Source organism: Trifolium pratense, linkage group LG6 (assembly GCF_020283565.1).
Source record: "Trifolium pratense cultivar HEN17-A07 linkage group LG6, ARS_RC_1.1, whole genome shotgun sequence".
Taxonomy (NCBI): Eukaryota; Viridiplantae; Streptophyta; class Magnoliopsida; order Fabales; family Fabaceae; genus Trifolium; species Trifolium pratense.
This window is the reverse complement of record NC_060064.1, coordinates 31,048,622-31,075,778: the sequence shown is the minus strand read 5'-3', so window position 1 is coordinate 31,075,778 and position 27,157 is coordinate 31,048,622. Positions and strand designations below refer to the sequence as shown.

Here is a 27,157-nt window from a genome sequence, read left to right as displayed (position 1 = left end):
GTGTCTTTGCCATCGGTGGGACGAGTGATTTTTCACATGTTAGGAATTAAGCAGGAAACGGATTTCCTGCTGTTACAGCAGGACGCTGTAACAGCCAAGGACCGTTCGATCTGAATCAGTGGCTCAGATTGAATACAGATAGATTGATCACAGCTGTCCGATCAGAAATCAGTGGCTGTGATTTGAAACAGCGGGAAACTGTGTTAATATTTACTGCAGCAAATCTGGATCCGAATTAAGCATACCACGAAAATCCAATTCAAAAGACTAGTTCAATAAATGTGAGAGTCTCGTGCATAATTTAAGTATTACATTGAATATTTTGATATACTCAATGTGAGACTCTTAATATTGTCACACATTTTAAGAGTTGACATCTACGACAACTTTCACTCTATCGGTGGTACTGACCTGATGGTAAACCTTTCCTTTTCGGTGACTTCACTCACCTATCACTATTCAGTGGATGACCTTAATCCACAGTCTATAGGTAGTCTTTTCCATGGCCAATTCTTTTCAATGGAACACATTAGAATTTAAACACATAAAGATAGTCTAACCCAAAAAATTAGTCTAATAGATGAAAGAGCCTCGTGACTTATATTACGAAGTAAGCACAACACATACATGCAGAAGAGAACAGTCTTATAATTAAGGGAGACCCAAGGCTGCAACACATAAAAAGTTATAATCCATCATTCCTTTTGTACAAAGATAAACAACCTTCTTTTTTATGTCTCTGCTCCTTTTTATTGTATTTTCTCCAATAGATTTGTAACTTTACATTTCTTATTTTATAAAAAAAATATATATATATGGATCTTGTGTGTTTTGTCTGTGTTTGATTTCAATTAAATTAACATGAACCATCACATGCAAATATGCATGGTTTTCGTTACTATTCTAGTTAAATAAATTTGTTTTTATTCAAGTTTATTAGAATATTTTATTTCTTTATATTTTATAGGGATAAATCAAGAGAATATGAAGAATAAGGTGTAAAATGTAAATGATGTATTTTAAGGTGGCTTAGTGCAGCATGGACAGTTGAAAAAGCATGTATTTTGAAAAGGCAGAACGTCATGAAGGAACGGTACTTTCAAATGAGCTTTAATAAAATAGTAGATTAAATTTTGTTACCATTTTTTTTTCTTGACTATAATTAAATGCAATAAAATTAAATAGGAATAAAATATGTGAGGTAAAATTGTTGGACTTAATATGAGTTTTTTAGAGTTGCACCATTGAAATAAAAAATGAGTGAATATGGTAGGGATGATCATGTTTGATCCTTCGTAATTGATGATCATGTTTGGGTCATGTTACCATTGATAAAAAAAAAATCGAAGTAATATGTATTTTATTCAGCATGTATAGTACAATAGTGCCTATATAAAGCATAACACATTCACATAATCACAAAAAGAACTCAATTGAATCAATAAATTATTCATGGCTTCTAAGAATGAGTACAAAGCAAGTGAGCTCTTTCAAGCTCAAGCTAACTTGTACAATCAAATTTTCAGCTTCATGAGACCCATGTCCATAAAATGGGCCGTCGATCTCGGCATACCGGATATAATCCACAATCACAGCCAGCCAATTACTCTATCCGAGCTTGTTGCGGCTTAATGAGTTGTAGTATATTATTAGTTGACTTTTAGCATTCATTGTGACAATGAATTAGAGTTAATTTGTAATTCCTTATGTCAAGGTCTGGAATGATCTACTTCCTAAAACAGAATCCTTACTTGTCTCTTTGTATCAGATGTATGCATAATGGCAGCTAAGTACAGTTGTTGCAATACTATAATATACTCAACAAATATATTATAATTTCGAATACAAAAGCCTATTTAAACTAAAATCATTTGTCAAAAAAAAAAGTTTATAGTATAGGATAATGTTTGTAAAAAAAAAGCTAAAAAAATTATTTGTGATAGACAAAGGCATACACATTGTACGGGTGTTGGACACTGATCCATGTTATACACGGGGGACAAATCTAATCCTCAGAAAGTCGGTGTTTCATAGCACTCGGGTATGGGGGCGACCAAGACAAAAAATCTCTAAGTTAGACTCCATTTGCAGCTATATTAGTAATTCCAAGTTCAGAACAAAGTGACTTCAAGCCGGATTCTTCCAGCAGGCTGAAAGCAGCAAATCCGTAGTAGGAGTGGTACAGATCTGGAAACTCTCCGGGGAATTTGCTGAAACCACCATACTGTTGAAAAATAAATATAAGCAGCAAAATTAGTTCAACCAGCCAAGAGATATATTGATACCAGAAAAAATATTTTAACTTTTCTCCCTTCATGTGTAAGGCGAAAAGAAAAAAAATCTGGTGCTCGTTTAAACAATTACTAAGTCGATAAACTTGGCATTTGTTTAGATATAAATAAAATAATGAAGTGATCATAGCATAAGTGTTGATCATATAAGTGTTTATGTATAAGTTATTTTTATAATTAAAGATAAAATAAAGTCAAACTATTTTCATAAGCTATCCTGTAGAGTTTGTGGAAATAAGCTGAAAACAGCTTATGGAAATGTCGTAAGTTGTTTTCATAACCTCTTTCATATAGTCTCACAAGTTGTTTCTACCTCTAGATAAACTCAAATAAGTCAATCCAAACAGGTGTTAAACCAACGAGTTTCCAATCTAAACAAAATAAGCTGTCTGATATATAACATATCAACAAATTTTCAATTCTTATCTTAAAATATAACACACTCTACGACAAACAGATTAGTAACTGTAGTACCTTGTACTGACAGGAAAGCAAAAATCCGCGTAGAGCTTTATTATCGACAAAGTTGCAGCCTCCTAGAATTCTTAAGACGGCTCCAATCCTACCGAAATGAATGATTTCTGTCAAGGCTTTGATAAACTTACAAATAATATTGTACCGTAGAAATTGATTACAAATTTACTTACCAAAATGCATAACATGTATCACTAGATTTATTAGGTCTACCTTGGAATCCACCATCAGTTCCCTGTCTCTGAAAAAGGAAGACAAAAGTAAATGAATCTTGACCAGCAGAAATAACATTTCATGTGGCACTAAGCTATTAACTAATACAATCTATTCAGCACTAAGTGATTATCGAAAAATTGGTCTTTCAATTCACTAATTGAATCTCGATTTGATAACCATGTTTACAAATTAATACAATCTATTCAGCTTATGTTGAACGAGTTTGATGTACAAACCTGCAAGATCCAGTCCAACAACAATGGCAAATCTATCAAAGATGACGAATTACAACTTGAGAGAACATCGTCTTCAATGAATCCCATTAACCGGAGAGATGCAATAGCACAGTAAGTTGCACCACCTGTGACACTAAAACAAGTAATGTTGATAAATATTTTTTGAGTAATAATGAACATTTAAATAAAACGGACAAAAATTTCCCTTCAAGAAAGATGTGCATACAGAACATAAAATCCAATATTTTAATCTCCAACCAACTAGGTCATTGACTAATTGTTAACATGTATCAAACAAATCTATCAAGAAATGGACCATAGCTTAAAAAAAGGAGAGAAATCAGGTAAGATATTATAATAAATTAATGTAATGTTCTTAAAACCGAAATGGACAGAAACCGGCACTGACTACAGTTCAATTTTTTGAGCGGTTCGAATACGGTTTTATCCGGGTTTGAGCGGTTAAAGCAATTGAATCATGACCCAAATATCTCGCCAGTTCGATGTTGAGTTAGGTTTTTAAAACATTGAATTGATGTGACAAATAACATTGCAACAGCTCTTCTTACAATATAAATCACACATAAATTGAGATGAAAGATTGTTTAAACTCACCGTGAGATTCTGCACCAGGAACTAATCCAAATCCACCATCATAAGACTAGAAAGAATAAAGGAAAAAGAAGGATATCAGTTTCATTGATGTACATGGACACATATTCATGGAAAATGCATATCCAAGATAAAACAACCATGACGTAATATCAACTCTTTTTCCACCACCAATGTTGTCAAACACAGATCAAAGAAAATATTAGTTTGTTCAAATTCCGCTACACAACCGTGCAAATAGCAACGCTATAACCGTTATTTGACAACATTTTGTACTAAATAGTGATTTTTTTCTTCGAATTTTGCGATGTTGCAGCGCTATTAAACAACACTAGGGTGTACTATTTGCACGAACCTGACAATTTAATATGTAATCCTTGACTTTTTCCTTGTCCATGCCACTCCAATTATCCAACATAAAACAAATGGCAGCTGAAAAAGTTAATTAGTTAAATTAAGATATGATATGCCATGATTATCTATTAATTAATCAAATAGTACTTCCATTTCATGTATTTTTCTCTAACCTGCACAATATACAAACCTAAGATCTGTTTCACCCCCGGTGAGAATCGGCATGAAACTGTCAACATAGATAAAAAGATCATGAATAAGAAGCAACTCCAATTGATTATATCATTAAGGGCATAAATTTTGACGAAAATTTCGAGAACTATATACAATAAAATTGAAAAATAGTAGTGGAATTTACTGATATGCCCATTACATAACAATTAAGGGCACGGGTTGGATCCAAATTCCAAAAGCTTACCTTCCATCAGGCTGTTGAAGATTCTTCATGGAAGTCGAGATCGATTCAGAATCAAGACTGGACAAATCATAACCAACAATTTTCAATATGGATAGGGCACAATAAGTACTTGCCAAGTGACTGTTGTTATAGCGAAAAACCTTCAAAAACCAAAAATGCCAACACAAAGAATTTAGGGTTCTAGATCAAATTAAACAAGAGAAAAACAAATATTAGCACTTTAAATTTCAAATTCAATTGTCACCAAAAGTTTAGCCCAGTGGTTTTGAGTTGGGCCACCGAATGAGTATTATGTAACTATCAAGCACTCGCATAGACAAGTACAGCACACTGACACGTCAAAATTGGTAATAATTTAAGAAATGAAATAATTGAATGTAACCACATCTATTAGCGACATGTCGGTATCAGACACCAGACACGCCTACAATTAGAATTATTGGTGCTACATATACATAGTTATGCAGGAGATCTCAGCTAGTAGAATTATCGGTCTGATCTCTGCTAGTAACGTTCCCCGATCCTTAACAAACTAACCACTAACATTTACAAATACAAAAAAGTTCGAATTGAACATTTTCTTACCCCATTCTCATCTGGCGGATACTGTGAAGTTCTGGAACCATTAAATCCATAAAATTGTCCTGCATCAAAATCCTTCAAATGGGTCATCTAAAAATCAAAATTTTCAAACAAAATAAAACTAATAATTGCATTTGCATCAAAATCCTTCAAATGGGTCATCTAAAAATCAATTTATTTCCAAATCAAACAAAACTAGCATTTGCATCAAAACATTTTGAATGTGTCATCTAAAAATCAAAATTTTCAAATAAAATAAAACTAATGATTGAATTTGCATCAAAACCATTCAATTGGGTCATTTAAAAATCAAATTTTTCAAATCAAATAAAACAAATAATTGCATTTGCATCAAAACCTTTCAAATAAGTCGTCTAAAAATCAAATTTTAAGATAAAATAAAACTAACAATTGCATTTGCATACCATTGTTAGGATCATCTGTAGTTCCAGGTCGAACTTGGAAAGACAAAACCCAATTGACAACAGCTTCTTTCTCAACCTTAAATAAAAAAAACAAAACAAAAACAAATAATTATAAGATCAAGTAAAGAAATTGAGGTAACAAATTTGAACAATGAATGAATGAATGAATGAAAAGAGTAATACTAAGTGGAGAGAATTGAGGATATCAATGGAAGAGATAACGAAGTAAGCGAGAGTGAGGTGATTGATTTCTTGAGACTCATATGGATTTGGAAGCAAGTGATACATCATATGAGTAAATGTAACATGAAGATCTTTGTCGATTGTTGTTTCCATAGATGTTTCTGAGGAACTCATCGGTCACACTCACTGTTGATGATGCTGCTCCTGAATCCTGATGATGATGCAGAATTGTCGATTTGAATTGTTTTGTTAACAAAAAATAAGAATAAATAAAAGATTTTGATTAATCAGGTAATCTTGTTTTTCCATTATAATTTAGGCTTTACATTTTTTTGTTTTAGATTGGTATCTTAAAGAAAAAAAATGTCCTTAAATAAAAAAATGTCTGAATAGGTCCTTTAAAGACATCTCTTTTAAGGAACCTATTCGGACCTTTTTTTTTAAGGGACCTATTGAGACCTTTTTTTCTTTAAGGACCAATGTAAAACCAAAAATATCTTTAAGAGACAATTTTACTAATTAAGCCTATAATTTAAGATAATGATTATTAACCAAGATATTAGAGGTAAGTGGTTAAAGATTTTTCCTGAGGGCTGATTTGGATTAACTTATTTTTAAGCTTATGTAAACAGCTTATGCAATTTTTATGTACTATTATAAGTTTTACGAGGTAGTTTACGATAAAATAGTTTATAAAAATAAAATTTTCATTGGTACGAACTTATAAAATAACATAAAACCTAATTTATATTGCATAAGCCGTTTGCATAAGCTAAAAAATAAACTAATCCAAACGGGCCTTAAGTAAATAAATTGTTCGAAAGAATTGAATTCGATTATCGAACATCATTTTTTGAACTTTTGAATTATTAGTTCAAGAAGACTAAACATTTTATTCGGACATATATTGGTATTGGTATTGGTATTTATATGTGAATTATCTATTTTCCTTTAAGGAGTAACATAGTTCGAACTCGAGAACTATCACATTCAAGACCCGACTTTTTAGTAGTAAAATCATGGAATTAAAACAAAATGATTATTGATATAAGAAAACAATATTATTGAAATAATTGGGATTTTTTTCACATCTTTTAAGAATTATTTCAATTCAATATTAAAATAAAATTTATTAAATTAAATCTTAAGTGAAAAAGTAATAACATATTATAATTCTTCTACCAAAAAAAAAAATTACTTGTATAATTCTTTTTGTATTTGTACACAATATATATTTATAAGAATGACATAATTTTTAAAGGTTATACATAAATAAATAATGCTTCAAAAAAAAAAATACATAAATAAAATAATAAATAACTAAATCAAAATTAAATCCTATATATAATATAAAGTTTATAAACACACAAATTGAGAAGAACCTATAAAACGATCATAACATAACATTCCGGCATAGTCCCTAACACGAACAGTACTTTTGTCGAACAGGTAGTGTGCACACTGCAAAACCATGAAACGCAGCAAAACAACAGTCTTAACATTCGCTGAGAAATGCAAGGTTCTTCATCCTTCTCTTCTTCTCTTCCAATTTCAAAGTTTCCTTCTCAAAAAGAGATTATTCATTTCATACATGCTTTTACTTCACTGTGTTATATGCAGAATATATTAACATCAAATTGGCAAGGTTCTCTTAATACTATCAAAGTAGATGCCAAAGATAGGTATACCCTTTTTGCCCTTTATTTCTTCCTTGAACAACTTGAAATGTTGCATAAAGTTTTTCTTTTTATTGTTACTTATTGTTGAAGTATTGGTTATTGGTTATAGCTGGTTGTTTAATAGCTTATGAATGTTAGTTACAACTTACAAGTTAACTACGCTTAGACCCTGTTTGGATCAACAACTTAATTTGTAGCTTATAGCGTAATCAGTTATCGTGATAAATGCTTATGTATAAGCTATTTCTTTAACAAAAGATAAAATAAATTTAAATTGTTTTGGTATAAGCTTTAAGTTGTTTTCATAAGTTATCTTGGAGAGCTTATGAAAATAAGCTGAAAACAGCTTATGAACATGTCATAAGGGTCCATTTGGATTTGGCTTATTTTTGAGCTTATGAAAATAGCTTAAGCAAATAAATAAACTTTTATGTTAATTCTTAATTTTTCACTAATAAAAATTGTGTCTTTAGAAGCTGTCTTTTCATAAACTACATTGAAAAACTTATAATAATACATAAAAGCTTATTTATTTACATAAACTATTTCACATAAGATAAAAATAAGCCAATCCAAACGGACCTTGTTATCATAAGTTCTCCTATACAGTCTCACAAGTGCTTATGCTAGTAGATGAGTTCAAATAAGTCAATCCAAACAGGCTCTTCGTTAGGTTTCATTTAAAATCTGTATAAATCAGTAAGAAATTTAACCTATATAATGTAACACACTTCAGTTTGTTTTTGAGTTGAATACAATATCCAAACTGTTTCATACACTTTCTATTGTTTTCTCATTTTCTTAGATAGTCAATCCCATGATACTTATAAAAATTTAGGACATAGGATGTGATAATTCTCTTACGGCTTAAGTATATGTTTGGACTGACAGTGAGTTTTGCGAAATCACTGTGGCACTGTGATTTTGTTGAAGTTCCAAAATGTAGTTTTTGCTAAGATTACGGTGGCAAACTTGATTTCGTCAAACCCATCGTCAATATAAATATGTAGTAAATAGTTTGCTGATGGATCTTTGTTTTTTATTTTTGTATGATTTTAACAGCAAAGGAAATATCCATACATCTAAGGTTAAATACATACTTAGAAGGGGGCAGCCATACCTTTGGGTGCCAGAAAATGATTTGCATAATATGGTATCTTTTTTTTACCCTCTATTTTCTTTTTACTTTTTTACTGTTGTTTCTTTTTTATGTCCAATGTGAAGATAATAAGTCTAAAGATAACGCTTAGGCACTAAGTTCAACATGAATTTATCTTGTTTCGACCTGTGTATCGAAAGAGTATCTTATATTATATCCGTACCCTAAAGGACCGAATAGCTGTAGTGCATCACTTAAATATCAGAGATGTAGCTTTTTTCTAAGGGTCAGTTTGGAGTCTCCTTTTTGTTAATTACTTTTAGTTTTTAGTGATAACTAGTTGCTTTGACTGTGATTATTCTATCTTCCTCTGCTTAATCTTTTTATCAGTGTTTGTGATCAACGGTTCATGCATTCAGCTGGACCTATTAAGTTCATGAAATTGTAGCACTTATTAGCAGAAGCCAAAAGGAATGTTTACAACACTGCCTTATTGTAGATATCTTTTTTCTTTGGATTCTTAAGAATACGACTAGATGTATTGACAAATCATCTGAGTACTTTTTCTAGTTGCAATATGAAAAATTTGATTGTTTTATGCAGAACACAATGATTGATGAGCGTGGTTCATTTGCTGTGACCAGTCCCTTTCCAGGCCGATTAGGAGCCATATTGAAATCATTGGAAAAGGTTGCGTATGCCTCAGATTCTCCTATAATTAGAATAAATAAAGGTATAAGCTAATTGGTTTATTTACATGCTGCAGTTACCAGCACGGGTTGCTTTATCTGGGGATGTTCTTCCTCTCAAAGAAGATAAGGTATTGCTACATTACCTTTTCATATGCTTGCTTTTTATCATTTCTCTTTCGCTAACATTTCATATGCTTGCTTTTTATGGCCAAGTAATTGCGGCTGCTTCAGTAAAACTTTCTTGACTATGCTATGCTGCCCTGTAAAAGTCTAGTTAGAGCTTTATTTGTTACTTAATTGCTAGGTAGGGTAATATTCTTAGTAAATAATTTGTGCGAAATGAGTTTGATTCGGGAAAGCCATAATAAAAGGAATAAATAATCATAGTTTAATTTTATTATATATCAAGCATTTAAGCTGATGTGTCAAGCATTTTGTAGAGGATGTCAGAAGATATATGTTTCCCAGCCAGATTAGAGTGAATTAGTTTAACGGTATCATTGTGTCTCCGTTACATAGTAAAATATTGGCTTCATACCTATCTCAGACTAAACTAACCAAGCCACCTATCATATTCCAATTTCACGATTGTCAAATAATATTTAGAATTTGATAAAAGAACTAATAAATAACATTTTACAAGTCCTAAGTGGAAAAGGGGAAGGCTGTGTCTATATTTTCAGGATATTGTCTTCCAACTGTATCTCTATATTTGAACTCTGAAAGTTTTCATATTGGCTTTAAAACTTTCCACATGTTTATGTGTATGGATGATACCAGAATATATGGAGTTTTTTCGCATATTTTGTGTTGTTTCTTACTATATAGCACCGGCACTTCAAGTTGAAGACGTGTCTGGTGTCCTTCACGTGTCGGACACCATCATATGTAGTTATATTCAATACATCTATTTGCTAAAAGTATTATCGATGTATATGCATCAGTGTTGTGTTCGTGTTGTCTGTGTTGGTGCATTATAAATCAATAGATCCTTTACTAAAATTAATAACATCACTGTGACTTTTATGCTCCATCTTCTTTTTCTAATGTAAGCATTAGTGTCCTACTTTTACTTACCTCCAGCCAAATTTGATATAATATCAAGAAGGACGGTTGATCATAATATTGGCAAGCAACAAGATAATGTTGTATATTAATATCAATGTTTTAAAAACCGGACCGGAGGTCGAACCGGTGTGACCTCCGGTTCACGGTTCAATTGGTCGGATCGGTTGGACCGCTATTAAACCGATCGAACCGGAATAATAAATAAATATAATATTAAACTTCATAAATAATAATTTTTATAAATAAAATTCATCATAGTAGTAGTTTTTTAAAAACAGAATTGGATAGTATGGCCCAATATATTTATTGCCTCAAAGAAAGAAAAGCCCAATACATTTGTTCAACAAAACACAAGGCAAATTAGGCAATATATATAGGAGTACTTTTAACTAAACCTAATTAGCCAAAGAGAGTTCACAGCCGCAACATCACTTTCCTCTCCCTATTTTTACTCTATGTTTTTCCACTTTCTGCATCTCAAATTCTATACCTACCTTTTCTTCTTCTTCTTCTCAAACTCTTTTTTTTTTTGCCTTAAAGGTTGATACTTAAATTAATAATTGTTGTTTCAGCAACAATGTTACACAGAAATAGAAACAAGAAACAATTGCAAAGAGATTATGCAGAACCATATGTATTATCCAACCCGAAAAACTTCTCAAACTCTACCTCTTCTTAAATGGTGTAAAGATAAAGAACTGTGCTGGTCTTAAACTGATGGATCTATATCATCATGATAGAGAAGGAGGATTTGGGGATTAAAAGTGCAAGCTTTTTTAAAAAAAAAAAAAAAAAAAATCGCAATTTTTTAACTATTGTCTGTACTGGAAATCGAAAAAAAAAAAAATTCTGTTTTTTTATTAAATAAATTGGACCGGCCGGTTAGACAAAACCGGCACCGGTTCACTGGTTCATCCGGTTTTTACCGGTTCGCACCGGTTTTTACGGTTTTTTGAGCGGTTTTGCTGACTGCCGGTTCTGGAAGGCTAGCCGGACCGGTGCTAGGTCCGGTTCTCGGTCGAACCGGTTGGACCGGCCGGTCCGGTCCGGTTTTATAAACATTGATTAATATAGACTTGTTCTCGATATTGATGATTTATTGATCTCATATGTAGTCCAAGTTGCTCACTGAGAAACTCCAAGAAGTTATATTATCTGAGCAAAAAGCAACCAAAGAGTTTAGTTACACTGTTTCTGGAGTACTAAGTTCTAGTGGTAGCCGTACATCACGAAGTGGTAATCTTCAGGAACTATTGGAAGACACCGAAAAATATTCCATATACAGATTTAAAACGAGGTAGGAACTTGTAAGTTTAAATCTATGTTTTGAATTGTGCTGTTTCGTAGATGAATGCAAAGATCATATCCAGTTCTAGTATCTTGGTTCTCTCCTCCCCCAATCCCTAACACTTTATTCACGTTCTTGTACAAGTTAAACATGCAAAATTTCACACACACTCGCACACTCTTCTGGTTGAAGGGAGGGTAAGCATACTCACTGTTTTGTTTGCTTCTAGGAAACCTATGGTTTTTTATACTCCCTCTGTCTCATATTATTTCTCATTTTAGAATATCAATGAAGAATTAATTACTTTTTTACACTAATATTACTTTATTGATTGTACCTCAACTCACCTAACTACTCCACTAAATACTATTAATACGGATAATTTATTAAATAAAACTTATTTTATCATAGAAATTTGTACACTGTGATTATTTTAAGAATTGCATGTAACCTTAATGACACTTGATACATGAGAGAGGAAGTACTTGTTAAGTTTGTGGGCCAATACTTATGATTATGACACTCAAGTAATGGTTACTAGGAAAATGAACAAGTCTTTTTAGAATCAAGAGCAACAGATGATTACCCATGATCTTTTTCAGTATGCATCTCTGCTAGTCGGCTTTTTATGGTAGTCATTGTTTTTGAAGTTCTTCCTTAAATAATGAACTTGAAATTTTTTTTATTGTCCTGCATCCAATCAACTATGATTCAGAAACCATTAACTATGAGTACAAATTAAAAATCTGAAATGTTTGTTCCATCTAATGTTAAGAGTTTAATGCTCAGATCATGCACATTTATTGATGCCCATGGAAGCACTTTTGAAGTGGATGTTGAAGATTTAGCAAAATGTAAAGCTGATCTATTAGGTGAAGAGCTGGTTTGAAATGTGATAATTAGTCCAGTATCTGTTATTTAATATTAACAAAAGATTCATATCTCATATTTTTCTTGTTCAGCTCCATTGTCAGCGAAGTTGATTGACGGAATTAACCAAAGTGAGGCTAGGCGTAGAGCCCTCGTGCTTTTATGTGTTGTTCACATGGATGCCAATGCAAAGGTAACTTAATGAATGATCTTGATTCTTCTATGCACCCCAATTGTTTAGGTGGTTAATTGCTATCTTGCTATCTTCTTGATTACAAGCATGGTTCTTACTAGTTAGACGCATTGATCATTCTTATATAATGAAAAGTCGCGTAGCGTTTTAGAAGCAGAAACATGTGTTAATAACGATTACGTCTTTTGTATAAATAGAAAAAGATTTAATTGCTTATTCTCGTATGGTAGGGCCAAGAGTTTGCGATGTGTTCAAAATATGTTTTGTTCTCAGTATTTATTGTATAGGATTTGTAGTTATTGCCTTGAGCCTTTATAAAATCGACTCTGCTGTGTAGTTAAGACACATGATTTAACCATATTTCTCTCGTTTTCTCTTTCAACATGATGTAGCTTCATCCTTCTCTAGATTATGGTAATTTCTTTAGTATTGCTGGTTTTGTACCATGTTTCTTAGAGATGAATACTGAAATATGTTGTAGTTGCCTGTGGGGTTACCCTGTTTATAGAAATTAAAAAAATATCTAAAATATGTCCTCTTTGAATCAAAAACAACATTAACTTGAACGTAAGAAATAGCTCATCTTGTCCTATGACTAACCATATCAGTTTATTACTTTGTCTTTTGTTCTCACAAATCATAACAAAAACTAACGAAACTCATGTTGTATTAAGGATGCTTACATGACATCCGTTGATCGCAAGGGATTCAATGTTCTGGCAAAAGTTGCCGGTCCTGTTTCAAACGATGGTGTTGGTCAATACCTATGGGAAGAGTTCAGGTTCATGTTCGAAAAAGAGGCAAATGATGTTGAAATGTTCTGTAATAATCTGGTTGAAATGGAACAAGAGGTCATCAATAAGGTTTCGGCCTTTAGTGGACTAAATTAAACATGCAACCTTGGTTGGATCCTTTTCTTTTGTTATAATAATTTTGTTTTATGCTAAAAGATGAGTAGTCGCGGGACATTGTACTTCTGACTCTGATTATTTTTCATGATGTAAAGAGCTGTTACTTTTTACTTCTTTTGTAAACGAGAATGAAGTTCAAAAGCATCACTATAATGCTGAATATTTAGCGTGTTTGCCGCTACCTCTATATTGCAAACTTATGAATTGATTATTATCAGGATGGAGAGGTCAAAAGATTTTAAAATCTCGAGCTTTGTAGTTTCATAATTCTAAGTGTGTTGTGAATTGAGAGATAAAAGATTTTTTTCCTGTTTTGAGTTTTGTATGTAAAATATTTGGTCAAGCTGTTTCAGTTATATGTTGTATTTATAAACATAGAAAAATTTATTGAAATTAACCAAAACCAGCTTATGGACATTATATAGTTGTTTCAATAAAATCTTTTATATTTCAAATACTAATTCAAACTCTTATACCAATAGATAAATTGTTTATAATAAATAATAAATCTTACCAACACATATACCATATTTTCGTAAGCTCACACAACTAACTTTTCATTTGATTTGAAAAGAATCTTGAAAAGTATTTTCATTTACATTTCAATTTTTTTTTTCTCACAAAAGTTCAAACTTGGCGTTAAATGTTAAAATAGTTAGAACATGCTGTTATTATAAAAAAAAATATAAAAAAATTGAACCACTTGTGTGAAAGTTTACTCTAAAAAAAATTAACTATTAAAAAATACTGTTTTTTTGGGTACATAACTATTAAAAATAGTTACAACTATATATTACGCGTAATCATGGAATAGTATTCATACGATATTTTTAATTTATAATAATCAGTTAATAATATCTATTTCCACAGAAAACTGGAAAATAGGGTGAGTAGAAGTCATTAAGAACTTCAATTTGATATAAAAGAAAACAGAAACTAAATAATCCTGATCAAGGAAAATTGCAAAAATTAGCAAAACTGTATATATTGCCAAAAGAGAGTACTGAGCAAAATACGGTGTTTTTCCGTCACACCGTTCAAAATACATTAAAAATAACAAAACAATATTGTTCATAAAAGTAAAATACTAAAACAGCCATAAACCCAACCATAACAAAAGCAAGCATAATCTTCTACCAACATGTCTAACTATTACACTTAGTCGACCTCTTCAATCTTGGGACCAGCACCGCCGCTGCCACTTGGAGGTGGAACAGCATCGTCATCAACATCGGCGCCTTCACCAGCTCCACCTTGGTACATCTTTGCAATGATGGGGTTGCAAACAGTCTCGAGCTCCTTCATCTTGTCTTCAAATTCATCAGCTTCAGCTAGCTGATTAGCATCAAGCCATTGAATGGCACCTTCAATTGCATCCTCAATCTGTTTCTTGTCACCTGCAGAAAGCTTTGAGCTGATCTTGTCATCTTTAATGGTGTTTCTCATGTTGTAAGCATAGTTCTCCAATGAGTTCTTTGCCTCAACCTTCTTCTTGTGCTCCTCATCTTCACTCTTATATTTCTCTGCTTCTTGAACCATCTTCTCAATTTCTTCCTTGGACAGCCTTCCTTTGTCGTTGGTAATGGTGATCTTGTTCTTCTGCCCGGTAGTTTTGTCCTCAGCAGACACGTTCAAGATACCGTTAGCATCGATGTCGAAGCAAACAGTGATCTGGGGAACACCACGGGGTGCTGGGGGAATACCGGAAAGCTCAAATTTACCCAACAAGTTGTTATCCTTAGTCCTTGTTCTCTCACCTTCATAAACTTGAATCAAGACACCAGGTTGGTTATCTGAGTAAGTGGAGAAAACTTGCTCCTTCTTGGTTGGAATGGTAGTGTTCCTTGGAATCAATACAGTCATGACACCTCCAGCAGTCTCCAAACCTTGAGACAATGGGGTGACATCCAAAAGCAACAAATCTTGAACCTTCTCGTTTCCTTCACCGCTCAATATAGCTGCCTGGACAGCAGCTCCATAGGCAACAGCCTCATCGGGGTTGATGCTTTTGCAAAGCTCCTTACCATTGAAGAAGTCTTGCAACAATTGCTGAACTTTAGGAATCCTAGTTGAACCACCAACAAGGACAACATCATGAACAGTGCTCTTGTCCATCTTTGCATCTCTCAAACACTTCTCAACAGGCTCCATACACTTTCTAAAAAGATCCATGTTAAGTTCCTCAAACCTGGCACGGGTGATTGTGGTGTAAAAGTCAACACCCTCATACAAAGAATCAATTTCAATGGTAGTTTGTGCAGTTGAGGAGAGGGTTCTCTTCGCTCTCTCACAAGCTGTCCTCAACCTCCTAAGTGCCCTAGGGTTTCCACTAATATCCTTCTTGTTCTTCCTCTTAAACTCTTGAACAAAATGGTTAACCATTCTATTATCAAAATCTTCACCACCAAGATGGGTATCACCAGCAGTGGCTTTAACTTCAAAAATACCCTCTTCAATAGTAAGAAGAGATACATCAAAAGTACCACCTCCCAAATCAAAGATCAAAACGTTCTTCTCACCAACACTTGTGGCCTTCTTGTCAAGACCGTAAGCAATAGCTGCTGCAGTTGGCTCATTGATAATTCTCAAAACATTGAGACCAGCAATAACTCCAGCATCTTTGGTTGCTTGACGCTGAGAATCATTGAAGTAAGCAGGTACAGTAACAACAGCGTTCTTGATAGTTAATCCAAGATAAGCCTCAGCAATCTCACGCATCTTAATCAAAACCATGGATGAGATTTCCTCAGAAGCAAACTGCTTTTCCTCACCCTTGTAGTTAACACCAATCATAGGCTTCTCACCAGGACCAGCAATGATCTTAAATGGCCACAATTTCATATCACTCTGAACAGAGGCATCAGAAATTCTCCTTCCAATCAAACGCTTGGCATCTATAAAATTACAATACTCAGTTAAGAACAATAAGACAAACAACAAATCACAAACCAGTCAAAAAGAAAACAAAAATTGTATTCAAAACAGTATAACAACAGTTATAGATTGATTCTTTTGTCTTTCATCTAAAAACAAAAATTGTATTTATTCTTTTCTAAAATCTAAAATAAAAAATCAAACTCTAATAAATCAATTACTTATGACATCAAGAAATTAAAAAGTAACGATTTAATTTGTATAGGTTAAAAATAATTAAGACATAAATCCAATTGTATTCAAAACAGGTTAACTAAACTCAGATCCAATCATCATATTCAAAATAGGTTAACTACAATAGGTTAAGATAATTACTAAAAAGACACACCGTAGATCCACATGATTCATAATTAAGATTCAACATAAAAACAGTAATTTCAACAAGATCAATAATCATAAGGAAAAAACATAAAGTTAAATCAAGACTTTATACATAATAACTACAACAATAATAACAAAACAGAGATATAAAATCATGCTTATCAAAAAAAAAAAAAAAAGAGATATAAAATCACAAAACAAATAAAAAAATAAATTAAAAAATTGAAAAGATCAGGGTTTGTGAAAATTTACCGAAGACGGTGTTGGTAGGGTTCATCGCAACCTGATTCTTAGCAGCATCACCGATCAATCTTTCACTATCAGTAAAAGCAACATAAGAAGGTGTAGTACGGTTTCCTTGATCGTTAGCGATGATTTCAACACGATCGTGTTGCCATACTCCAACACAAGAGTATGTAGTTCCGAGATCGATTCCGATCGCCGGTCCTTCACCTTTACCGGCCATTATCGATTCGAAAATCGAAAGAGAGAAGAAAGAAAATTAGGGTTGTGAAAAGAGAGGAGAGAAAATTAGGGTTTGAGATGCGAAAGTATGAGGTGAATTTGTGAATTAGTGGTGGTAGTAACGATGTGTTATATAGGTTAGAGAATAGAGTGTCTAGAATGTTCTATGAAGGGAGTGGGGTCCACTTTGAATCTAACTAACCTACGATTGAGCCGTTGTGGGAGTGGACGAGATTTGTAATGACGAAATTCTCTTTTGTTTAGTTGGTTGGTTCCGCGTTGTTACTGGCCGACTTAAATGCATCAGATTCAAATTCACACTTGCTTTCAAACAACTTGTGCTAGGGTTTTGGGTTGGATATGGGTACATGAGGCCCAAATTTGGCCCAAATTTGAAGAGAGTAATTAAGTTTTTTAATATCTTTTTGAAGATTTTATATATTTAAAATAAGATGTTATTAGAATTTATAATCTATATTTCGGTTTAGAATTTTAAGGATTTGTTTAAAATTTATAGCATTAATTTGTTTTTTTTCTTTTGATATAATGGAGGGACTAAGTCCCAAAAAAGATTAGTTTGTTTTTTAAAATATATGATTTATTTTTTATGTAGTTTTATATATAGAGTCATATAGTTAAGAATAATATATGAGAAAGGAAAATAAGAACATGACAGTATTCTCCGTGTAACAATATATTTTCTTCTCCGTATAAACACAAAAATATATCTCACCAAATTCCACAATACTAAAAACACAAAAAATCATATCAGTTTTTTACCCCAAAGCAAAAACGAGGCATCTACTATCCTTGTATCTACTTGATAAGTAGGTTTGAGTCAAGGTACTAGTGTTAGGAACAGTTTGTTGTAATCATGTGACTCTCTAGATAGGATAACATATGATTTGAAAGTAGTTGTCACCATTCTTTGGACACACTATGGATATGTTCTCCGGTCATTCTCTAGACAATACAAAAGATTAGAAAAGTTGAAGTCAACATTTTGCTCTATCATCTGAACATTTGTTGAACAATTTGAACATCCTCTAGGTCATCCTCTATACAATCTAGCAAGATTAGTATTTCAATGAAAATATCAAACAGTTTCAAAGAATTAATTGGACACAAAGAATGTTTTCAAAGCAATGGTCAAGTCGCGCTAATTTTCAACGATAGAAGCACATGGTCATATGTTAGTGACTCCGCTATATAGCACGAACTCGTTTGCATATCTTTTTGTGTAGTAAATTTTCTACCTGACGTGAATTGTAGAAAAAATCAACTACAGGTTCCACAACCATCCGTTTTTTGCTCGGTTTCCCATCTTGATCCCTTAGTTCTTTTACCGGCTTCTTCTCAACCTTGGACGACTTCTCATAACACCTTAGGTTGTTTGTTTTACTTAACACCAACCTTAAGATCTTTGTTTGGTTTAGGATCAATCATAACTAAAACAATTAATAAAAAAACGTCATCAACTCTAGCTATAGTATCATAGTGATCAGCTACGTACTTAAGTAGCGAACTATCTCTGCTACCTAACTAGCAAACCTGGCTAGTACACACATAGTTTGACGTGATTCTAACGAGATAAAATGAGAAAGCTTTAAATTCACAATACTACTTTTGCATTCAGCACAATGTGATGTCTGTGGAGTTCCCTCATGCTAATGTAGTTGTGTGTTGGAAACAAAATTCCGTGGAAAATGATGGTTTTTGAAAGGGTTTGGAGTGAAGGGAAAAAAGTTGGTGGAGAAGAGAGGAAGTCTAATATGGGCACAAATACAAATGAATAGTGTTTAGACACACACATGAATAAACAAAGATAAAAGAAATCCCAAAAAAAAAAAGATAAAAGATAAAAGAATTTAATATTGAGTATTTTAAAAATAAATAAGTAATGTGAATATTTATGCGTGTGACTAAATACTATCCATTTATATTTGTGCTTATGCAAAACTTCCTCTGGAACATTATACTTCGTGTTCGCTACTTAGATAGTGGATGATAAAATATTTTAAAATTTTCTCCGTTGGTTTATGGAGGGTGCGAAATCTTAAAATGTTCGTGAATTTGAAGATTTTTTACCCATCAGCTACATATGTAGTGGATTCAATTTGTTGCCTAAGTAGCGATTAAGGGTATTTTGAGAATTTAAAAGGACAATTTAAGGGGTTCCAAAAGAAGCTATGTTGGGCCTCACCTCCTTATTATGACGCTTTAACTATCTTGCCCAATTTGTATCATAATATCTCGAAAGTTGCTATATAGACACCCTAGCATGCTCTCAAAATTGTTTTTTTTTTTATATTACGGGGCCTGAGATTCTATGAGAGTCTAAGAACGATTTTCTAATTTTTCAACCCCCTCGTTTACTAGAAGCACCTTCTAGACTTGTATGTTGACAAATTTGAGCAATTTGCATATTATTTGTGGAATTGGGGCGCCCACACTAGCAGTCTAGTCTGCTAGGCCAACCCAAATTTGTTTATTCAACAAGTATTATTTGAGAAATGATATTTTGATAATAAATTTTGGACAATTTATAGACAATTCTTTATAAAAGTCATTTTAATTTTAGTTTAATATTTTTTTATTCACATTGATTTCCGTGTCAATACGACATATTTTTTGTTGTCTCATAAGTGTCAATATCAAAATATTTTATAGATATTTATCCGCATTTGACAAAGAGTTATAATCCTTTCCAATTTTTTTTCTCTTAGATGTTATAGTTTTAAACAGTTTTAGAATGTATATTAAATTTTAGAATGTATATTAAATAATTGCACACATCAAATATTACATCATTGTGTTTATATCCCCAAAACTTTATGGATCAAGCTATAGAAAATATTCCCTCCGTCCAAAAATATAAGATTCAGTTGATCACTGCACGTACATCAATGCACAATTTGATAACTAATATCTTTAATTGTGTATTTGTAAAAATTATAAAAACTTTATATTTTAAAAATACTCATCAAAACAAATCAAACAAGATCTCATATGCTAATATTTACATCTATATGTTATTATAAAAATACGGTCAAAACAAGATAAATGAATAATACATTTAGTCAAAGTAGGTCTTATATATTGGGACGGAGAGAGTATACCGTAGAAAATTGATGGGGTATTTGCAAGTGTACAAAACCGTTTCAAGTAATAAAGTAGTAAGTAAATCGTCTCCACAAGAATTGTGCCAAAACTATTAGTTTTGCTTAGGAATTTAGAAAATAAAAGTGATTTCAATTCACTTTGTTTGTTTTGAAAGAGTTTGACAATTAAAAGTAAAGAGCAATAAAAATAACAGAAAATAAAAGGAAGAAAAATTAAAGTAAAAGGTTGTACGAGTAGACGTACGCGGTGGTTAAGTGTTTCGAATCCCTCCCTTATTCTTGCTTGGTAACTGGCGTTATACCTGCCTTACTATTTGATATTGATCAGACAGATTAATTTCTATTAAAATAAGTTCAGTACTACCATTCCTTATCTCTATTAAATTAATTTCCATAAAGTTTAGGCTTGTAGAGGTTTCATTCTCTTTTCATGAACTAATAGACTACTTTGCAATTCATCAATTGTAAGAGTAGTTACATCATTAGACTTCTATGGAACACACAACATAGTTAAATTTCTCACTCATGACCTCAAAACTTTTTCTACAACTATAGTTTGAGTCATAGTTTCACCTGCTGCTGTCATCTTGTTCGCAATTGTTAAAGTTCTTGAGAAAAAATCACTTACAGTTTCATTATCTTTCATATGCAAGATCTCAAATTCTTTACGTAGAGCTTGAAGCTGGGCTCTCTTAACCTTGGTGGAACCTTGGTACTTCTTTCTCATTGACTCCCAAATATCACGAGCTGTGTTGCGTTCAAGAATTATCTCCAAGATTGAACGTTCAATTAATTGAAAAAGAAAGTTTTTGGCCTTCAAATCTTTGAGTTTACTTTCATCTGCAAGTTTGGTTTGCTCTGGTGTTGCATTTGCAAGAGCAACTACGATGCCATCTTCAATTTGCGTCCAGTATTCTTTGGATCGAAGCAAATTTTCCATAAGCATTGCCCAGTGATCGTAATGGCCATCGAATTTGGGAATTGAAGGTTGCATATAGTTGGATGATTCAGCCATAAGAGAAAGAATGAAGGTGATGAATCAAGGAAGAAGATGAAGATTGGGAAGAAACGGTTGTAACATAAAAAAAAACCGGTTGCAAACTGCGTTTGCAGTTATAAGGACCCTTGAGGGTTCACCGATACCAATTGTTGGGTAAATGTGTTCTCTATTGATTCACATAAAGTAATGTACCTTATATAGGCAAGATACATGACAGTTTACAATATGCTTGAACGGCAAGCAACATTGGGCTTTTAAGCATTGTGCGCGCCTATGAGCTAAGCAAGGCCCAATTTACATCTAACAGAATATATGTAGTAAAAAGTGGGATGTGAATTGCATATTAACAATCAAATTATCCCTTAAAAAGTTAATTCAATGTATCTTTATATATGCCAGAATTTCTTACGTACATGATGCTCAAATATGACTATTACTTTGTCTCAAACATTTTGTCCATATCTCTCCATTAGCCTTTTTCTTTTCTTTTCCTTTTTGGAAAGAAAATAAGGACTATGAAAACAAAGAAAATGATCAGAACTCTGACATTAACCATGCAATATTGAAATTTACACAGTCACACCATACAAGTACATCAACATTTGTTTGAAACATTAATCTCGTATTTGCAATACTAATTTCAATATATTAATCTCGAAATTAATTATATATAAGCTATCTTGAACTTAGTTGACAACTAGGGATAAATATAATAAGCATAATTCTAAATTGTAAGCAACAACAATTGCAGCCATAGCCTAAAGATTTTTGAGGTCTCCGCAATGACATCACAATTGCAGCAAAATCACCCCGTAGCTAATTGCCTGCATTTTACCGTAATATCAAGGTTTGCAGTGTAACCACAACTGCAACTAATAACAACCACACTTTAGAACGATAAATATAAGTTGCATATAATTGATAAAATACAAAGTGTTGTGATTCTACACACATAATTAATAGGTGGAATTTCAAAAAATTCCATAGTTAGAAAGTGATTAAGAGGATTCTAACTCTTAAATTATACCTTTGATCATAAAAATATGTGGCTCCTTAAGGAACCTAAAATACTAGATTATGAGGATCATAACAATTGACTTGGTGATGGAGTGAAACTAGGAGATTCATTCCATGCATTTGCATTACCACTTCCATTTCCATTCCAAAATAGATCATTACTATTTCCTAAACCACTCAAGAGATTTTTTGACAAACTCAACCCTTGACAATTATTTTCTTCCATTTTTACTATGTTAACTTGAGGCATCATTCCAATACTAACACTTGAAGAATCCGTTGCCTTAGAGCGAATAAAATTTCTTTGAGTTTCATCATTATTTTCTCCACCAAACTGAAATAATCCAATTTGTGGCTCCAAACTAGTCAAGAAAGGGAATTGTTGGTGATTCTCTTGCTGTTGTTGCTGATGAACTTGTAGCGAATTCGGAAACTTCCATTGTTCACCAATGCCATTTGATAACAACAAAGATCCACCATTAGTAGTATTACCAATTGAAAAACCACTACCAAGTTGAAACTCAACACTAGTATTAGTACTATTGGTAATATTTTTTGTCACCATAGGACCAATGCCTTGAGAAACATAGTCATTGTTGTTATAGTGATGCAAAGAGGCCAAAAATGGGAATTGTGTAGGAAAATGAGAGATCCCCACATTCACATTAGAATTAGTGCAACCATTAATAGAAGAAGAATTTGCACTTACTGAGCTAGAACCACCACCACCACCACCAGTACCTACTAGGCGATGATCATTACGATTAGGTTTTGAAGTTGATTTTGATATTGAATTTCCTTTGCTTCTTTTATTATTCCTTCTACAACCACCTCCAACAGGAACATTTCTAAGTGCACCTCCTCTAGTCCAATAACGACGACAAGTTTTGCAAAAATGGCGAGGTTGTGAGAGATTGTAGTTGTTGTAGTAGCAAAACTTTGTGTTTGTTGATTCACATCTTGGACATTTTTGTGTTGCAGCAACATCATTTTGGTGTATCTTGGACATCTTAGCTTGATCGGTCATTGATCCTTGTCTTATAGACCCTTGGTAGCTGCCATCAGCTTCAACAGTAACAATCACCGTTGAAGCTGATGGCTGCTGCAGAGGTGATGGATTTTGAGTACCAATACCAATTCCTCCTTGCTGATTATATTATTTTATCACAAAAGTGTAAGGATTATAAGTTATTGAAAAAAGAAGAAATTATTCAATTGACTAATGAAATAATTGACAATATATATATATATAGTACACATATATACATAGTATATTCAAGAAAGAAAAAAAGATTGATTATAAAGTGTGTAGGAGTATATCTCTTTTTTGATCAATTATATCTTCTTAGCTTTATTGATGAAGAAGCTAAAGATAGAAAAAAGTGAGAAAAAAAAAAGTTAAGAATAAAGAAAAATGGAAGCTATATAGAGAATGAAAAAAAGAATTAATCTTGATGAAATATTAATACCTGTGGTGACCAGTTGGGTGGATCTTGATAGATTGGAAGGGAGGGGAAGACCATGGCTATGCTTTCTATCTTTTGCAAAAGTTTTGCTGAATTCTTTAGGTGAGTGTATGTGGGTGGAGAATCACATCATCATAGAGAGTTGCAGAGAAAAAGAGATCATAAAGAAGGAAAAAAGATAAAGGAGTTTTGTGGGTGGGGGTGTATGTACATGTAGTGTTTATATTTATTTTTGTTCTTCTTTGTTTCCTATTCTTTTCCTTCTCTTTTTGTATTTTATTAATTAATATTTGTGTGATTATTGAAGAGCACCAAACGTGTTTCTTATTCCTTAAGCACCTTTATTTTCTTCTTTTACTGTGGCATTAACATTAATTTAGAGTTTTATAATATCTCCAAAATCACCATGCATAAATGGCAAGAGAGAAATCCCTAGCCCTAGTTTTTAAATATTAAAATATTGGTTGTAGGGTATAACTTATATGTATATTTTTCTTTCTGTTAACCTTTTGATTTTTAGAGAAATGATCTTAATAATCTAGAGTTCGGTCGTGAAGTAATTAAATAAAATGTGGTTAAGAAATTATTCTATCCAAAAATTGAACTCTGACCGGAATATTCTCTTGAATGATTCGTCATTTGAGAAAATTTATTAACTGTTTGAGTCAAATAATTTCATTACTTATATATGTATATTTTTGTTTTTTGTTTTGATAAACAAAAATTGAATTATAAGAAGTACTCATGTATTCAATCCTTACTATTCAAAAGTCCGTCATTAGATATTGTGAAGACAATTTAATGGATGGATAATTAAACCAATCGAAAAATACAAACGAAGAATTTTTTTCCTATTCTTCCTATGAACCAAAACCAAAAGATAAACATAATGTGATCCACAATAATAAATACATTAGCTACTTAATTAACCTCTAAATACTAGTATATTATTGCATGAATTCCATAACTCCACTTATATATGAATATTAATTAAAGGTACAATATTATTTTTTTTTTACTAAAGGTACCATATTATTTAAAAGATAAGAAAAATGCAAACAATGAACACACTAAATTTAATAACAAAAGTTAGATTAATTATTCTTACGTATCTTACTATAAAACAGCTGCTGTTCCTTCTTACTATTTCAAACTTTGAAACCATGAGGTTTTAATCTTAAAAGACTTTAGAATAATAAAAATAATATACAGAATTTAAAAGTAAAAAGGTGATGAGTCATGGAGTCATGGTGGGGTGGTCTTCGGTGGAAGTGTCTCAATCGAATGGACCTTTATTTCCTTTGATTCTGCTCCAGAATAAAAGTCATGGTTTTATATTCTTTATTTAATTAAACTTTTTTTTTTTTTTATAGTAACAGCTTTTTGCTTTATATGTAAAATTATTCATTAGTATATGTTATGTGCCATAAATTTACATACCTTTTGCATATTGTCATTTCTATTTACCACTTTCAGTTCTAGATTTTACAGATTTATTATATATTATGAGTGAATGATATATATTAACACATCATAATAGATTGATTTTTGAGAAAAACAATTTTGGTTAAATTTTATTTATTTTCTAACCAAATTTCAAATTATCAACTTTTTACCCCTTATATGCACATATGAAATTGTTGGGTCACAAATGATAGTCTAGTATCAGCTACACTGGGTTCATAACAACTATATAAATGAGTTGGATACAACATCTTATTAACCTAAAATTTTAAGATATTTAGTTTATGGATATACTCTCATTAATAAAGTGATCAACCTCTACTTTTTTTTAATTAAGCAAGACTTAATTCATCTCAGGCTTACTTCAAACAAGAATGAGTGGAATAAATTCACGATGCATAGGTAAAAGATGTGAAATATGGTACACCGACAATATATGAATTGACCACAAAGATGTGCAAAAAGGAATGGATGTACCTCAAGAAGTTCTAATAATATTGAATCACATTTCAAAACTATCAATGTTTTAAGGTGCTTGATGCATGATATTAGTGAACTAATATAAAATTTTAAGGCGACCGCAACATCTTAATTGTGATTTTTGTGGAGGGTTGTTGTGTGGAAAATTTCGTATGGAAAATTTCACATATGATGATCAAATTTAAGTTGGAGATATAAAATCACATCACATATAATGGAGCTCCTACCTTAAAAAATTAAATATTAATTTATGAAGGCTATCCAAGTGAATTTTTTTAGAACAACTAATCAAATAACATGAATCTCATGAATTAATACTCATTTTTAGCAGCAAGTGATTAAATTTAAAAATGATTACAACTTAAAAATATTTTGGTTGAATTATGCGAGTCCTGTGAAGCATCGATACTCTAAAAATGGCGAAGTATTGTGTTCGATACGCACTCGATACTGATACTCGTCTGATACTCTCTGATACACGTATCGGAAAAGTATCAGACAATTAATGCTCTTTGATGATGAAAACGTAGAAAAGGAGATCGATAAGTATCGAATGTTAGAGTATTTTTCCGCATAATCAAGTTTCACTAAAGTTTATTGTATGGATGTCTCATGAGTTTTCTATCTATGAGTTATTTGTATTTTTTTCTTTACTTTCTATCTATGAGTTCTTTGTATTTTTTTTTTTACTCTAAGGCTCGGTACATCTTGTACTCCTTTTTGTGGACTCTTTTGCTGTATCAATTTTTATTTGTATATAATATAAAAGTAGCAGTTATTACTAAACAACAACAACAAATAGCCGTTGAATTTATTCACTTATTCATTGAAAATGAATAGACTCAATCCAATAAGATCTGAAGATTTAGTTTTTATTCATATAAATTTTTGTCTTCTCTCGAGAAAGAAAGAGTAATATATACTTATAATAAAGGAACAATAAAAATGTGGGATATTGACAAAGATGAATGAGATCTATTTGATGGAGCCAATATTCTTGAAGTTGTTAGTTTTTCTATCAATGAACCTGAATTAAAGGTCGCTCTTTTAATGATTATTGAGAGGGAAATAATTGACTCTTTTTGAGCTAATTATTTTTTAATCTGATGTTTTGATATTTTTAAACAATTTGAATTACTTTGTGATATACTTAATTATTTGTTTTAACAATACAATTCTATTATATTTTATTTATATTACTATATTAATAAAAACTATACACATAGCTTAATTTTCTAAAAATACCGTACTCGATCGCACCTAGCTACGTAGGATAAAACTCTATTTGAGGCATATA

The 27,157-nt window shown here is 32.0% G+C and overlaps 4 protein-coding genes across 7 annotated transcripts; 1 reads left to right on the top strand and 3 right to left on the bottom strand.

The window, feature by feature from the left end:
* Nucleotides 1-1,345: 1,345 nt before the first annotated feature.
* Nucleotides 1,346-7,254, bottom strand: LOC123891496 (geranylgeranyl transferase type-1 subunit beta). Of its 2 annotated transcripts, XM_045941372.1 has the most exons (12): nucleotides 7,174-7,254; nucleotides 5,792-6,002; nucleotides 5,609-5,684; nucleotides 5,187-5,245; nucleotides 4,602-4,741; nucleotides 4,357-4,412; nucleotides 4,185-4,261; nucleotides 3,833-3,878; nucleotides 3,218-3,342; nucleotides 2,939-3,006; nucleotides 2,766-2,853; nucleotides 1,876-2,224 (listed from the first exon to the last, which is right to left on the bottom strand). In XM_045941372.1, the coding sequence occupies exons 2-12, from the start codon at nucleotides 5,963-5,965 to the stop codon at nucleotides 2,075-2,077; spliced, it is 1,059 nt and encodes a 352-aa protein (XP_045797328.1). In that variant the 5' UTR covers nucleotides 5,966-6,002; nucleotides 7,174-7,254; the 3' UTR covers nucleotides 1,876-2,074. The 2 variants fall into 2 exon arrangements, with proteins under 2 accessions (XP_045797327.1, XP_045797328.1); XM_045941371.1 differs by lacking the exon at nucleotides 7,174-7,254 and having other exon boundaries at nucleotides 1,346-2,224; nucleotides 5,792-6,051.
* LOC123891497 lies at nucleotides 7,176-13,803 on the top strand. The gene is made up of 9 exons (XM_045941373.1): nucleotides 7,176-7,310; nucleotides 7,412-7,473; nucleotides 8,533-8,623; nucleotides 9,173-9,259; nucleotides 9,336-9,389; nucleotides 11,445-11,626; nucleotides 12,407-12,489; nucleotides 12,580-12,680; nucleotides 13,355-13,803. The coding sequence occupies exons 1-9, from the start codon at nucleotides 7,263-7,265 to the stop codon at nucleotides 13,568-13,570; spliced, it is 924 nt and encodes a 307-aa protein (XP_045797329.1). The 5' UTR covers nucleotides 7,176-7,262; the 3' UTR covers nucleotides 13,571-13,803.
* A 748-nt stretch (nucleotides 13,804-14,551) lies between these two features.
* On the bottom strand, nucleotides 14,552-17,606 carry LOC123891495 (heat shock cognate 70 kDa protein 2-like). Its single transcript, XM_045941370.1, has 2 exons — nucleotides 17,099-17,606; nucleotides 14,552-16,485 (listed from the first exon to the last, which is right to left on the bottom strand). The coding sequence occupies exons 1-2, from the start codon at nucleotides 17,310-17,312 to the stop codon at nucleotides 14,750-14,752; spliced, it is 1,950 nt and encodes a 649-aa protein (XP_045797326.1). The 5' UTR covers nucleotides 17,313-17,606; the 3' UTR covers nucleotides 14,552-14,749.
* Nucleotides 17,607-22,137: 4,531 nt separating this feature from the next.
* Nucleotides 22,138-24,119, bottom strand: LOC123891494 (dof zinc finger protein DOF2.2-like). 3 transcript variants are annotated; one of them, XR_006803131.1, is made up of 3 exons: nucleotides 23,920-24,119; nucleotides 22,461-23,597; nucleotides 22,138-22,305 (listed from the first exon to the last, which is right to left on the bottom strand). XR_006803131.1 is itself a non-coding variant. In XM_045941367.1 (2 exons), the coding sequence occupies exons 1-2, from the start codon at nucleotides 23,971-23,973 to the stop codon at nucleotides 22,518-22,520; spliced, it is 1,134 nt and encodes a 377-aa protein (XP_045797323.1). In that variant the 5' UTR covers nucleotides 23,974-24,119; the 3' UTR covers nucleotides 22,138-22,517. The 3 variants fall into 3 exon arrangements, 1 of the variants encoding a protein (XP_045797323.1); XR_006803132.1 differs by having other exon boundaries at nucleotides 22,138-22,299; XM_045941367.1 differs by having other exon boundaries at nucleotides 22,138-23,597.
* Nucleotides 24,120-27,157: the final 3,038 nt, after the last annotated feature.

Excerpts from the sequence above, each read along its gene's own strand:
- LOC123891496 (XM_045941372.1), bottom strand. The coding sequence starts at position 5,965 with ATGAGTTCCTCAGAAACATCTATGGAAACAACAATCGACAAAGATCTT. Across the intron at positions 5,246-5,608 it reads TACAGATGATCCTAACAATG|GACAATTTTATGGATTTAAT; the intron begins GTATGCAAATGC and ends ATTTTGATGCAG. Across the intron at positions 3,879-4,184 it reads ATTACATATTAAATTGTCAG|TCTTATGATGGTGGATTTGG; the intron begins GTTCGTGCAAAT and ends TATTCTTTCTAG.
- LOC123891497 (XM_045941373.1), top strand. The coding sequence starts at position 7,263 with ATGAAACGCAGCAAAACAACAGTCTTAACATTCGCTGAGAAATGCAAG. Across the intron at positions 7,474-8,532 it reads AAAGTAGATGCCAAAGATAG|CAAAGGAAATATCCATACAT; the intron begins GTATACCCTTTT and ends TGATTTTAACAG. Across the intron at positions 11,627-12,406 it reads ATATACAGATTTAAAACGAG|ATCATGCACATTTATTGATG; the intron begins GTAGGAACTTGT and ends TTTAATGCTCAG.
- LOC123891495 (XM_045941370.1), bottom strand. The coding sequence starts at position 17,312 with ATGGCCGGTAAAGGTGAAGGACCGGCGATCGGAATCGATCTCGGAACT. Across the intron at positions 16,486-17,098 it reads CCCTACCAACACCGTCTTCG|ATGCCAAGCGTTTGATTGGA; the intron begins GTAAATTTTCAC and ends GTAATTTTATAG.
- LOC123891494 (XM_045941367.1), bottom strand. The coding sequence starts at position 23,973 with ATGGTCTTCCCCTCCCTTCCAATCTATCAAGATCCACCCAACTGGTCA. Across the intron at positions 23,598-23,919 it reads CACCCAACTGGTCACCACAG|CAAGGAGGAATTGGTATTGG; the intron begins GTATTAATATTT and ends TAATATAATCAG.